Here is a 14,580-nt window from a genome sequence, read left to right on the forward strand (position 1 = left end):
AAAGGCGAAAACAAGGGAGCTGTGACCCAAGAGATCTCTTCCAGTCCAGCCTGCCTATGTTTAGACGATGACAACACCAAACTGACCAAAAACCATGGAAGGATCTCTACTAAGCCTCTGACATTTTTTTATTGCTTGCTTTCGGAGTATTTACAAACTGAACCCCAGGACTAAAAAAGAAAAACCAGCATACATTGATACTGAGGATCTGGAAAAGTTTACTTTAGGCAATGAAATGAACAACACCTATTAGCATATTTTTGTTCCAAAATAAGTCTTATGACTAAAACATGAAAATTACTATACCAGCCCCCTCTTTGTAACAGCTGGTGAAGATCTCTTTCTCCATCAACTCATAAATATTGCCTATGACCTAGAAACCGTATGTGGCAGGGTCTAATCATGCCCCAACAGTGCACAGGACCTGGCAGATTTCAAGGCATCCTACCAACAGATTTGACGTGGTAATTACTGCACCCAACAGTGCTGGACTGAAACAGAGCAAATATTTTAAAAAGCTAAAGAAGGCTATACACAACATGTTCAGCACCAGAAACAAGAACACTTGAATAATTTTAAACTTGGATATGCCTTGGCAGATTAAATGGCAGACTAAACAGTGACAAAAGAAACTGGAACCAGTTTTGCTTCTCTTGTGAAGGCCAAGTCAGATACCGGGTTATTTTGTAGGCACTTGGCACCTGAACTTTAAATCCTGATAAAGGAAGACGTCTGTCCTTTATCAGACACCTGCACAGTGCCCCCCTAGACACAAGTATCTAAGTAGATACTTCGAAATATTTCCTCCCAGAAGCTGACCAGCTTAATTCAGGGAATTTACTCTAAGTAGTAAATATCTGCAGTATCCTAGAAACTAAAGATATAAGTTGTGATTAAATCACCATAACAGTTTCTGGGAAGAGCCAGGTGCTTCTCAGAAGTTGCAGACTTAGCCCATTTCAGAGATGTGCTTAGATCCTAATCGAAGGTATGCTCAGCCTGATTTCAAGTATACTGGTAAAATGTGTTTGTTGGCTACAAAAAGGTAACGTCTCCACAGAAGACATGGTATAGAGAAATGACAAGAGTTGTTTTTAATGACTATAAAGCAAACCCAACACTAAGACCCTAAGAGCCCTGACCACCTGAGGGAAAAGATCCTCTGGTCTCTAAAGGAAAGGATGAGGTGACAAGTTTTTTTACAGCTCATCTAGATAAACAAAAATCAGAGAAGCTTCCAGGCTACAAACAGCTGAGATAAAGTCAGAGTAAGAAGAAAACTAAAATCACCCAACGCTTTTAGGCAAGGAAGTTTTAATCTAGAATAATTTTTCCACTTGCCAGAATCAGAAGAAATCACACTTTCCCTTCCCCTGATTTTGGTTTTTTCCATTCAGAAAATAATATTTTTAACTAGGAGCACTGGAGTTAAAAATTAAGCTGATCTAAAAATTTAACAGCACTGGGCATCAAGACAAATCAAACTGCAGGCACAGCATGAAAACTCTCCCCTCTCCATTCCTTGTGCTGAGGGGCAGAGGTGGGTATTGCCTAAACCCAACTCCCCAGCTCCACACCTGTCTGCGACCAAAGCATCTCCTTAAACAGGACACTGCCTTTCTCTTGTCTTCATCTTTCCTTCCTGATAAAAACCAAGCTTTGTGTTTCTGCTTTGAGGAATATCCCTATGAATCTTCCACGGTTTTGCACTCCCTGTGCAACGTGGCTGGAGCGGTCCAAGGTGTCGGTGCTTGTGGGGAAGCCGGCTGAGGGACCACATCCAGCACCATCGGCTCCCTGAGCCAGCACACAGCACAGTGGGAGTGGGGAGGCAGGAGCCTGGGCTCGGGGTGACTTAGCCTGGCACAGATCCACACCTTTAGAAAAATGGACTTGAGAAGCTTCTTTAAGGGAAACCATGAAGCACATTTCCTCTAATGAGTTCTTCCTCAAAGATTAAACCCTGCAGTCTGGCCACAGCAGAAAGCTCTCAATGATGACAGTATTTATTTTCTTTTTAAGCTCTACGAATTGTGCTGGATAAGAGAAAAATGTGTTGTATTGCAAGGAAGAAGGAACTGCTGAGCATGCATAAAGGGAGTCACAGAACCCTGATATCCTCAACACTGCAACTCACGGTCCTTTATATTTATACAAGAGAACTGATCTTAGTTTTGTTACTGTTCTTGTCAATCAATTCCAAGGCAGAAACCTAAATCCCAACTCTTCTCAAGTAACACAGGAGGGGAGTGAATGCAGAGAGGAAGAAATGTTTTTATTTTATTCATGGAAAATCTCAAAGGCTTTCTGTGCCCTGAATGAAATTTGCATGTATAATATTCTTGTAATATGACCAACAAAATAAACAAAATGCACATAGTTATACAACTAAGGAGGAACTTGGCACATGGCTCACAACTCCTTATAGTGAGAAAATGAACAATGTGAGGCAAGGTTTCTGGAACCGAGCACTTTTATAATGATTTTCCAAATGTGTCTAGATATACCTTGCAGCAAGAAGCATTTTATGTCAGGAGAGTTTTTTCACTGGAAATTAAATAAATACAAAAGAACTTGCAACAGTGCTGTGTGGAATAGCAAATACAGTGGGAGCTGGCTAAGCATGATCTACATGAGTGTTTAAAAAAGACTGTGGTGGACAGTTGGGCTCGAGCCAGCCACAAAGCAGGGACTAACTAGCCAGAAGGCTCAGATTTCTGCTTCCTCAAAGTTTAGGCACTTTGGTTAATCTTCACTTTATGGACAACTTCCATGTTTTAATATGCTGGAAGAGTTAAAAAGAAATAAGAGAAAACTAAATGGATTAGCTTTTAATAGCCTCCCATGTCCAAGTCCCCCATGGCCTCCTCAAATAGGCTAATAATGAAAAAAAAATCCCACTACTTTTATGACAACTGGATGTTCTCAGTATTACTAGCTAGTCCCCAGATGTTGTATGGTTGGCAGAGATGTCTCACTACGTGACATTATAGTTCTGGATACAGGTGACTTCTACCAACAGCAGTGAACTGTGATGAATCCCTTGCTGACCTTACTTATCTGGCACAAATCATGTGAGCAACCTTAAGATGATACTAATGTATATCAAAATGCCTTGCCTTTGGGTGCTGGGTGGTTTCGTACCTGTCTTAGAAGGGATGAGAAATAAACCGCTTTAAACTACTAAAACCAATCTAATAATCCTTTTGCTGATTCTTGCCTCTTTCGGCAGGTAATGACCGCCCCATATATTATTATTTATCATACCATTTTGGTCTTTCTTTTACAATGCTAGATTTTTGGAGTTCCATTTTATTCCTTCTTCAGTCGAAGAGGAATATTCAGAGATAGTGTTTGGGCTCAAGATGGCTTTAGGCAGATGAAACAGTATCAGATATGGGAGACAGAAGAAGGGCATCAACATTTTCTGGTTACTTCTAGTAATATTTCCAACATAGTGCCCTGCAATTTCACAAGACAAACTGTCCTTGCACAATTATAGTCACATAAAACTAGAAAACTAGAAAATCAGGTTACGACCAGAATTTAAAAGTCTGATGAGGCCGTATCCAGAAACATGACTATGAGCACTTCCCTCTGAAATTCAGCAGGAATCAGATGGAAGGAGATAGCCTTGGCCATTTCTGTTTACATTGTTTGGGTTTTCTTCCCAGGCAACAGCAAAGTGCCAAGAAGCTCACACATGGATTCCATCCCAAAATAACAGCCGTCTGCTCCGCAAAACTATTAAAGCTAGGGATGATGGGACATTTTCAATGTAATTTCTTTATTATTAATTTGGCACATGTTCTGCTTTCTCATAAGCCCACCCATTCTCCTGCCTTAACACTCCCTCTCCCTCCTCTCTCCAATGTCCAAAGCACTAAAGCAAAACAAACAGAGAGTGCCACATGCTGCCCTCCGCTACAGGCATGCCACCGCACGAGTCCAAGGAGGCTGCACAACAACATGAGGACAGACCACAGCCAGCAGTACCTACAGAGCTACCTCATTTGCAGTTACATGGAACTACCACACATCGCCTAGCTGAATGTGTCTGATGAAAAGAGCATTTTCAAACTGGTAAAGATCTTTTTTCTCATTTGCCACCTCAATGAACTGATCATTTTAAAGGTACTTTATATATATCTACCCAAATAGACAAACAGTTTCAAGCCTCATAGCCTAGTTTATGTAACATTTCCACCTGTTTGCAATCACTGATGATCCAGAATCAACGAAGTGAAGAAACAAGATTAGCAGTGAGTAGCCCAGAGTTTAAAAATTGAACGAACTAAAATACATCTTTAACCTTAGAAATCAAAACAACCAATCGGTAATCCTTTTGCTTTGTCATTATTAAAGTACATAGCATTTTTTTTTAACCCAGGATCTCAGTGTATCTTAACAGCTTAAATCACTTAACTCATATTACTACTACAAGATGCTCTGAAAGCAAACTGAAGCACAAATCTATGAAACAACTTATTCAACACTCTCTGGCCGGTCAGCATGAGAATTAGGATTAGGAATCACAATGCCACATCCCCTGCACTAGCCAGTAAACAACAGAGCAAGAAAACAAAACTAAAACAACAACAGAAACCCCATGTTCAAGATGAGAAGTCTCAAATTACTTTGATGCAAAATGATAAAAGCATCCTAAAGTCTGTATGTTTAATAAAAAGGCCACCTCAGCCTTACTGCTCTGCGAAGCCAAAACCACAGAATAAAAGTAAATGCAAATACCTGTTTCCTGGATCTTGGTAACTGTCAGTAACAAGAGTGGATGGAACACCAACTTTTTCCATTATTTGCTTTAACTAGATGTGGTTGCTATTTAAACCCTAAAGAGCTATGTGAGATAATCCAGAGGGTGCCTAGAAGTGCTCACTCCAAGTTAAAAAATAGACACTAGGGCAATTTGGTGGCTCAGAGTCAACCTAGTTCTTGCCTAATTACAATCACGTTAAATGACAGTACTCCTCCAGAACAAATGACCTAGTGATTATCCTCTACCCGGAAAAGTCAACAAGCAGTGCATAAGGGAGGTGGCCTCACAACCACACACACTAAGGAAAAGCCACCTAACAGCTACACATCCATTTTATTTCCGAATTAAAACGTATGTTGCCAATAGCACAGTAATGCAGTATCCTCTTACCAGTGACCTCTGTTAGAGAATGAATAACATCTAGCTTGTATATTAATTCATCTTTAGACCTCATCTCCAACAGGCGCCAACAATGTTGTATAACAAGGTTTGTGGCTGATAGTAACACTAGCTAACCAAAAGTCTTAGTTAAAGTCATCAGGCATACCCTGAAGGTAAAACCCCACCACTTCACCTCCCCTACAGATTTTTCTGATTCTTGATGTTGGTTTCACGGCCCTTGAACTTTTCAGCATGGCACACGTGTTCACATTCACAAGCTTTGCTTACATCATCAATAACCTCAACACTCTAATTTCTCAAGCAGCTGTACAAAATCACCCAAACACCAAGCAAAACTTTTGGGAGGAAAACAGCTACGGGAGGAAAACAGCTACAAATATTTGATTTTGAACATTCTTGCCTTTGGCATTCAGACATGATTATGATATAGTCATCATACTCTGAGTCAGTATGCATTACACCAGTTAAACCAGTCTCAGCTGGGATTTCTGTCAACAATATTATATGTTGAACATCCATCCGTCAAGTATGATACAATAAGAAGTGCAACACCTGAAAAAACACATCCTAGTATGAACAATCACAGTTAAATATGACTACTAGAGTGGCACCTTCAGAGCTAATTTTTTAATGAAGTTTTTAAAAAGATTAATGCCCACAGGATCATTATGTTTATTTTTGAAGTAAATTATTTTGCTTGGATTAGAAATTTTCCCCCTTATTTTATGCTGCTGCAACATTTACAGTACAAGCATATCGAATCTGGCATAGTTCACGAGAACCAGAAAGTTAAATCAATTGGTCTAGGTATCTCCACTGAAGCGTGAAGTAAACAAACAGTGAAACAAGTTTTTAAAATTTCACACTTCAGAAATCTAAGCATTACTAGCAGCATTTAGAAAACCCCGATTAATGACTCGGAGCCCAACTGGGCTTCCGTCATTGGTATCAAAAACTAGCCCCAGTTATACTCATCTGTAGATGTGGCTCAGCTGCCAAGCTCCCCCAGCCTTCCAGACTGAGCCCATAAAATCACTGGGACCAGCTTTAAGGTAAAAATACTTAACAGTTTTAAAATCATTATTCTTTTTTATTTATTTTCTTTCTGAGTCAGATTCATGTTTTCAAGTTTTTTTTCTTTAGCTGCTAGAGCAAGAAGATACAGAAAAAAAGAGAGACTGAAAGAGAAACAAAGAGAAAGAAAAAGGAGGAAGAGAAATAAAAGAATCTTTACAATTAATGCCTTGTCTTTTATATCTGTTTTTCATAGAATTGGCAGTGCTTCAGCAATATCCAAGAGTCAAAGCATACTCAGACCTACATCCTAGAACTGATGGCTGTGGCCAGCACACATATTCTACATCTGAACAATTATTAAAATATTTTAAAATATAATATAAACAACAAGGGGAAATAACCTCAGTCCTACTCTATCATGTTAAGTCTGCACTTATCTTCCAAGTAACATCACATCTGTTAACACTAAGATCACAGAAAATACCAGAAATAGAAATCTGACAACACTGCCTCTGGAATGAGGTTGTTTCAGATTCTTACAATACTGGATTATCAAAATAACTCCCATGAAACTGGTACACCAAAGCCATTAATAGCACAGATTTATACTACAGTCTTGGCATCAGGTTCTCTCATTCTCTCCCGTTCCCTCCCTCCCTCCCTCCCTCTCTTTTAAGGCGACGATAGTAATCTCAAAACAAAAGTGTGCCTCCCCTTAATGTATTTCCAATGCTGTGCTTTCCATGAAGATCTGAAGTGACAGCAACATTTCTGCTCAGTATGTTTTGAATTAGACATTTCTAGATTCTAAAATGGGGTACTTAAACCGTACCACAGGCTAATTTTGGACTACCAGATCCCAGCTCCTAGTAGGAAACCCTCCTTTATGCGTGCACTCTCATTTTCCATAAGGAAATTCTTTCTGAAAGTAAAGATTTCTTCTTACATGAGTAAGGGTAACCATGATAAGGACTTGAATATGTGAGCTGTTAGGGACAAGTACTACTTCCTTTGGATCTTGTACAACATTTAGCAGACTGTCAGCACCTGACCATAATAAATGTTGAGTAAATACTGAGAGGAAAAAAAAATAGGCCTTACTCTGACTTCATTTCCATCAGTCTACATCAGGAGTAACACAACGAAAGTCATACGTAAAATTATGACACAAAGGTAAACCTGTCAATGACTTCAAAAAGGTGAAGATTTTTTGCCAGGGAATGGTATAAAATCCCCTTCTTTCTACATGCTACATATAGTTACATTCATTAGATGTTTCCATATATGACAAACCAGCTGACACAGAGAGACTCAAATAATGACACCGCTTAAGACATGTGCCCAAATATATTAACTGGAGATTGGAAAGGTTCAAAAATGCATCACAGGATCCATTACTTAGCTTTAGACATTGCAACTTGCACAACCTGGCCTATCATATGATGTTAAGGTGTTTTTCTCTAATTAGATTCCATTTGGAGAATTAAAAGATATCTACCACTTCCAAAACATTTCCTCAGAAATACCATCGTATATGAATCACAAATGCAACGTGGCATTTAAGCATGAGGTTGTGAAACTTGACTTCTTTTTCTGTTTCTATATCAGACATATGTCTCTACAACTCCCGCTGAATACACCCTGATCATCATACTGCATGACTTCTCAAATTAAACAAGCTAAACTTTGAAGATACACCTCCTACAAACAGAATACTGACAATTACTCGATGCCGTTGTTTTTAACTTGGTAATGGTCCAGACATCTGATAAGGATACAGACTGCATCCACCTTTTACACTCTATGCCTGGAACCTTGGGAGCTGTGGGCTAAATTCTTGGCTCAACCAAAGTTCCAATGTGATCATATGAAAAAAATCTAGTGTCTGTACTTTGATTCCCAAACTATAAAATGAGAGTGATAACATTTCATTTGTTTTGTACTCTATCTTCTTTATTTAGACCGTAACTGTTTTACAGCAAAGATGGTTTTAGGCACACCTTCCATAGAAAAGGAGGCTGAGATCTTACCTAGTGCTTTCTACATGCTCCTGTGGTGCACACAATTAATCATATTAGATATAATTCTCAAACACTTAATTTCTGATCCCATTTGATTTCCTCTTCATTCATATTTGTGCATTCCAGTGTCTAAGGCTACACTCTCCTAGTCTGCACTGAAATAATTACTATAAGACACTTGCCACTGAATACTTCTTGACTTGAAAGCTTCTATCCCAAAATCTACCTTTGATTAATCTTTTGACTACATTAAGAAAGCATGCCTTCCCTTGCTCCAGTATATGTATCCCAACATTACTGTTTGTAAATTCCTGCAGGCCAATACCGTGCTGTCTTCTTAGTTCTCTTCTACTAACACTTCTGCAAGGAAGGTGAGATGACCTTTCTGTTTTACCAACAAGTAAAAACCAAGAAATGTGGGGTTTATGCTTAGTTTATTTCCCTCTGTCTCAGCACTTTTTGGGGTTACATGAACAACTTACCGGTGATAAGCTTCCCGACGGTACTTTTTCAGCGCGTGCCCATCCATGTTTGCAGGGAGATCTGCTGCATTCTGAAGTCGGTCACTCCATGAGGTTGTCATCTTCAAACGCTTACTTATTTCTGAAAGAGGTAGAAGAGAAAACGGTTAAGTTCAAGGGTTGTTTCACCAGAAAGTTGCCTGTTTCCTGGTATGAAGAGATGCAATGCCACTCAGGAAGCCTTGCAAAGTACTCAGTGGAATGATCTGAGTTTGCAGGTTAAGTAAGATGCTTCCCTCTGAGATGTCTGATGAGATAGGGTGTTAAAACAGATAATTTGGAAGGCTTTTCCACATGGCTGGAAAGGCAAAGACATTCCTATCCATTGTGGTGAAAATGCATTTAGAAACAGAGACCTTGTTTTCATTGCTGAAAAGGGGTACTTTTTGACCCTAGAGTTACTAAAATGTGTTAGCATTAGGTGATGCAAAACCTACCCTCTATACACAAGACAAATTAGGCAGGGCAAACCCTACAAACCCATGTGTGACTGACGTTGTTACTCTTACCACACAGTAAAAATAAAGAGCCTTGTCCCTGGCCATTTGATCTCTAGGCAAAGACAAAGCTTCAAACTGATGCTAAATTAGCAGAAACAATTGGAAGGAAAGTAGCAAGATGATCTTTTGTCCTCTGCAGGTCAGCTACATTAAGACAGGGCAAGAACATTCTGCAAACCTGTAACACTAGCAATGCAAATATTCACCAGCAGATCTTTACAAACATCTGCACCCCTTCGTTAGTACCGGTTGTCAAAACCAAAACACTGGACAGTCCTACTCATCAGGAAGGGACTGTACTGAGGAACAGGGGTACCTTTCCCAGATGTGTTATTAGCACACTGGGGCAATCCTGCTCACCCCCTCCTCCAGCCAGATGCGTGTCCTGCTGCGTCCCTGGGACCAGGCGGGATGGTGCAGCCACCCGATGGTGAGTCAGTTCAGCTCACCAGTCCAAGTCCTCACCCATCAAAACTAACTGACCAAAAGCAAACAAAAACTGGGTAGCTCACTGCTGGCCAGCATGGCTGAACCCAGCTCAACCGGCCACAACGCTATCACTATTGCTGGTATGAAGAATGGGGCAGGAGACACATCCCACAGTTACACCAAATTAGGTATAACATGAAACCACATTCTTGTGTAACCCACACAACTGCTGGACTGCAGGGCTTGGCTTGTTTGTTCTTCCTTAAAAGAAACAAAACCACCCACAAGCTACACGGGTGATGATACAGCAACCATTTCTAGACACCTTTAAAATATGACTACCCTCATTTTACAGAAGGGAAACTAGATGATTTCAGCAAAGCAGAGAGTAGAGGGAGTGTCCAAATCAGCATTAAAGTCACGGTGCTTTCGGCAGCCACACGCACGCTCGTTCCCCTAGAAGAAATTTGTATCATTTTTTTGTTTTAAATTTTATTGAAGAGCAACAGTTGCAATTGTCACAGCCTTTGTGAGTCTATTTACCTACTAGTTGCTGGTCATAAAAACCAAACAGATGGCAAACAGCTTGTCTGTAAAAAATATGTCCCTCCCCTCCCCCAGCATTCTCTGCTTGTCTCCCAGTTACTATAACCAAGGTTTACAAATGCATCTTCTGCCACATCCTAAAGGTCACTAAATTTAGGCCCTGGCAGGCAGCCCAAGGGACCACATGCCAGAGCTGAGAGCTCTCCCCCCCCAGATTCCCTGCAACACACCCAGGAGAGGAGGTCACTGCAGTGAGAGGGCGACGGGCCATTCCAGCCAGCCGCAACTTCCACAACAGGGCATGCAGGGAGAAACAGCTTCTAAAATAGCCCAGGCCCCAGCCACCAAGGGCTTATAAGTAATTACCAGCTATTTAAGCTGTGCCAAAAGGCAGATGGAAGGCAGCACAGGGCACAGAACTAAACAGCCCACAAGCATCAACCTGTTCCACTTCAAAGGCAGGGCACTGCCTACTGTAATGCTCCTTACAAGCAGCAAGAGCTGCAGCAGCCCTGACAGAGGAGAGGGGCCTCAGGAGAGGAGCAGTGCCCAACAAGAGCGACAGACTCCAGGTCAGCAGCCAAGAGACGTGCAGCACAGTGAAGGATCTGGTATGACCCCAAGACTGCAAACTACGGAAGGGCTTGTGTCCCCAAATGGTGGAAAATCATCTTATCCCATGTACATTTCAAGATGGCCCAGATCATCACCACCTTGGTCTTACCTGGCTCTATTTTAAAGCTACTAACCTAGAGCTACAGATTCAGATCCAAAAGACGTATACATTTAAGGCCTCTAAAAACCAAGTAAAATAGCTCTGAAAGAACTGTTGCATGGCTGGTCTTACGACTCTTAGGTCCAGGTCTAGGTCTTCCAGCTGAAACAAGTCCAAATCCAAGCTTCATGCCATTAAGAAGGGCTACACTATTCCGCTTACCCAACCAGACACATAGCAAGATTCAAGGATTTACACCCACAGCCAAAGCCAGAGACGGACCGTTCTGCCAGCCCCTTCTTCCCACTTCATTTGCTTCCCATCACCATCACACCACATTAGAGATGCTGACACAAGTGCTAGGATAGGACTGCTCAACAGCCATCCATGCCAGACATCTCGGAGCATCCTACAAAATATCCTAAAATCCAGATGGCAGAACTTTAGCAGGTTACCTTTAAAAACATCCTCTCTAAAATAAGGAATCAGTGAAGTAGTTTGAGCTCCTATTTGATACATTCTCCTTTACGGTAGGAGAAACCAGCCTGCATCATTCTGTGTGTGCTGGGATTCAAAAAGCTGAGGCCTGAGGAAACCACAAAAATCTGAGTTTCCATAATTAAGCAAGAAAGGCCTGAATTATTTTAATGTTCCAAGAGTATTTGGCTGTAGCTGTGATGAACAGACTTCATAGGCAGGACAAGGTTTGTAGACAGAGGCAATATCTTTTATTAGACTAACTGTTACGGCTGGAAAAAAATAGACAAGCTCTTGGGCACACAAGCTTGTCTAAATTTTCAAACTCTATCAGTTGCTCTAATAAAAGATATTCCCTCTATCTTCAGGCTTTGCCCTGATTTATTAATTAAAACCTTTCTTTTAATGTTCACACAGAATAAAATAAAAAAATCTTATGCTGAAGTTTTTTATTACATGAACTCAGAGGCACTCTTAGAGCTTAGCAGGCTCCACTGGCACTGTGACAATACCTTACTGCCCTGAAGTAAAACAGTAATAACTGACAAAAGATATTGTGATGGATGTTCCCCACCTGAAAGTCTTACACAAAAAGTCTCACAGACCTCAATGAAATCATTCTGATGCTTCAAAGGTGTAAAAATCAGGCTACCTGTGTGGGTAAGAGATATGGGACCTGACGCCTGAATACAAATTCCTTCTTCCAAATAGAGCGAGAAAAATAAGAAGGGCTGAATCACTCCACGCACTTGTAAGCCACTGCAATAAACATCTAAGAGAGCAGGCAGCCAGCCAGGCAACATTCTCAACTCCGAGCAACTGAAATACGATGCATCTTTCTTTAGTTACAAATCTATTTTTGAAATCAATAATCTGTAAATAGCTTCACATAAAAATAGAAATCTTTACATAGATAAAGCATGTCAGAACGCCTCCCCATAATTTATTGCAAACATGCTCCTTGCTAGTGCAGTCCTAATTAAGCATCTGATAGCATTTATGGTACAGGGTTAATTTTGAAAAGGTATTTTCAAAATCTCAGCTTCAAAGCTCTGATATAGATCTACTATCCAGCACGTATGCTTTGGTCCAAAAGAATGTGAGGTTTTTAGCACATATTTTGAAGTAAGTTCATTTGCTTCTTTTGTCAGGTTTTAGCTGTTTTCAAGTATTATCCATACTGTATTTTTTCAAGTACTTATACATATAAAATAAAATGTCCAGAAGCATTCCCTTTCAAGTTTTGCTATTGGGTTTCTTATATTTTTTTTGCCCAACCAATAGTTAGAAATTTCTGCACCTGATAATACTTGATGTGTTCAGGTTGAATGCACTGCCTGTATTTTTTTTTCTGAGTTGATGCAATTTTTTGTTTGATGATGCAATGCCAAATCACAGGCACACACACTAAAATGCAGAGATGAACAAAATAGCAGTGGCAACCCCACTTTGTCCAGGATATTCTCCAAGAGCTTACATAGCAGAAAACAAAAGAATCACTAACCAATCTCAAAGTTGTAGCGTACTCACACTGATTTGCCGTACACTATATCTGCCTCTTTTCACATGTTCTGCTTAATAACTTGTCAGTACAACCCACACATGTACGTGCACAGTGGAAAGAGAACAGAGAAAAAAATTATCACACCTAACGTTAGCTACTTAAAAGCTTTGCGTCTAGTCAGAGGCTGTGGGTGTACAGACAGGTTTCGTGTGCCCTTGCCAAACCTAGAGCAGTTCCTGCCTCCCCACCACAACGCTGCTCCATCTCAAGTGGCTTTGTGGGGTCTCAGCTAGGGAGGAATGAACCATGTTAAAATCCTGAGAAAGGGGAAAAGCAAAGTTAGCAGGATTGAGGTTGGCTTGTTTTAAGACTCAGATCAAATTCCTGGTCCAGGTCATGGCATGGCCTCACAAACAGGGAGGGGAAAAGCAGTTTTTTTCTGCAGCTGAGAGGACTGTCCATGTAAGGGAGGTTAAGAAAAGTGAGTGACTTGCTTTCCAGGAGCACCCCTCTCCCTCCACCAAGGGCAGAAGTAGCTTGCATCCAGTTTAGCTTAGAAACTTGGGACAGCTAGCATCAGAGGAGGTGAAACCCACTCAGGTTAGTGCCATGCCCTCTGATCCTCTGACAACCTTGGACAGAGTGCAGAAAGCACCCAGGACTGTGCCATCCTCCTCAACAGCATCTCCTATTGCCGCTGTGTGGTCAGGGGCTGGGCAGGCTTCTGGCCTCACCCAGCACGGCAGTTCTTACACCTGTGATCCCAAAGCACTTCACAAACTCTTGTTCACATAATACCTTTAGGGGCAGCAAAAGGTGCTGCCCCCATTTTGTCAGCAAGGATAGTGGGACACAGAGACGGTAATAACACAGAGCAACAGGAAATCAAATGCAGAAGTCCTAATTCCTCAGCCTACGTGCTAATAACCAGTCTGAGTTCCTACCGCTGTCAGGACGAATTAGAGAGACACTGCATCTTCCAGCTTCATAAATGTAAGCATGCCTTGATATATGTGCCCTGCTTGAAACTAAACTCCACAGTAGGAATAATACCTAGACCGATACACTCTTAGCAAGCTCAAATCTCTACACATTCCTAAACACGCCTGACTTCTGCTCCCTATTCAGAACCCGCATTGACCCCTGGGTCGCCCATGCTGTAGCCACACTCCCAAACTATTTACTTGTTTGCTGCGCAACCATTTCAGCCTCCTCTTCAACACCACCACTCAGGCACTGTGCTTGATCTCACCTGCCATGCCCACACTAAAGCTCTCTGCAAAGGCAATGAATCAGTTCACACATAAGTACCAATAGTAACTCCTCTCCCCTTAACGTGCTGGCCCTCCGATGGCTGCCTCCATGGAACAGTTCTTTCTGTGCAGGCTCCTGCCTCAGCCAAAGGGTGACTCAATTCAGCTAATGTCCAGGAAGGAAGAGCCCTCAAACACTCCACAAACCCCAACTTTGTGTGTCACAAACTCACTGAAGGGATGTGGCAGATGAGGAAAAGATGAGACATCTTAGGGCTGCTAGAAGGCAAGGTGACACAGCCTTTCTAGAACTAAAAATGCCAACTAATGAGAAAAAAAAAGTCTGTAAGTGGCATTTCTGAAACCCAGAACAATTCATGTGAGCTAAATACCAAAATCTCTGCTCACGCTCTGCTTGGGA

General features: G+C 41.3%; 1 protein-coding gene across 1 annotated transcript in view; it reads right to left on the reverse strand.

Annotated features, from left to right (window-relative positions):
• Window positions 1-14,580, reverse strand: part of NT5C2 (5'-nucleotidase, cytosolic II) — a 62,429-nt gene that overhangs the window by 33,256 nt on the left and 14,593 nt on the right. Inside the window, exon 2 of the mRNA XM_075108264.1 lies at window positions 8,697-8,817. Within this exon, the coding sequence (XP_074964365.1) occupies window positions 8,697-8,797 (101 nt within the window). The 5' untranslated portion in view covers window positions 8,798-8,817. The remainder of the gene's footprint in view (window positions 1-8,696; window positions 8,818-14,580) is intronic.

Source organism: Phalacrocorax aristotelis, chromosome 12 (genome assembly GCF_949628215.1).
Source record: "Phalacrocorax aristotelis chromosome 12, bGulAri2.1, whole genome shotgun sequence".
Taxonomy (NCBI): Eukaryota; Metazoa; Chordata; class Aves; order Suliformes; family Phalacrocoracidae; genus Phalacrocorax; species Phalacrocorax aristotelis.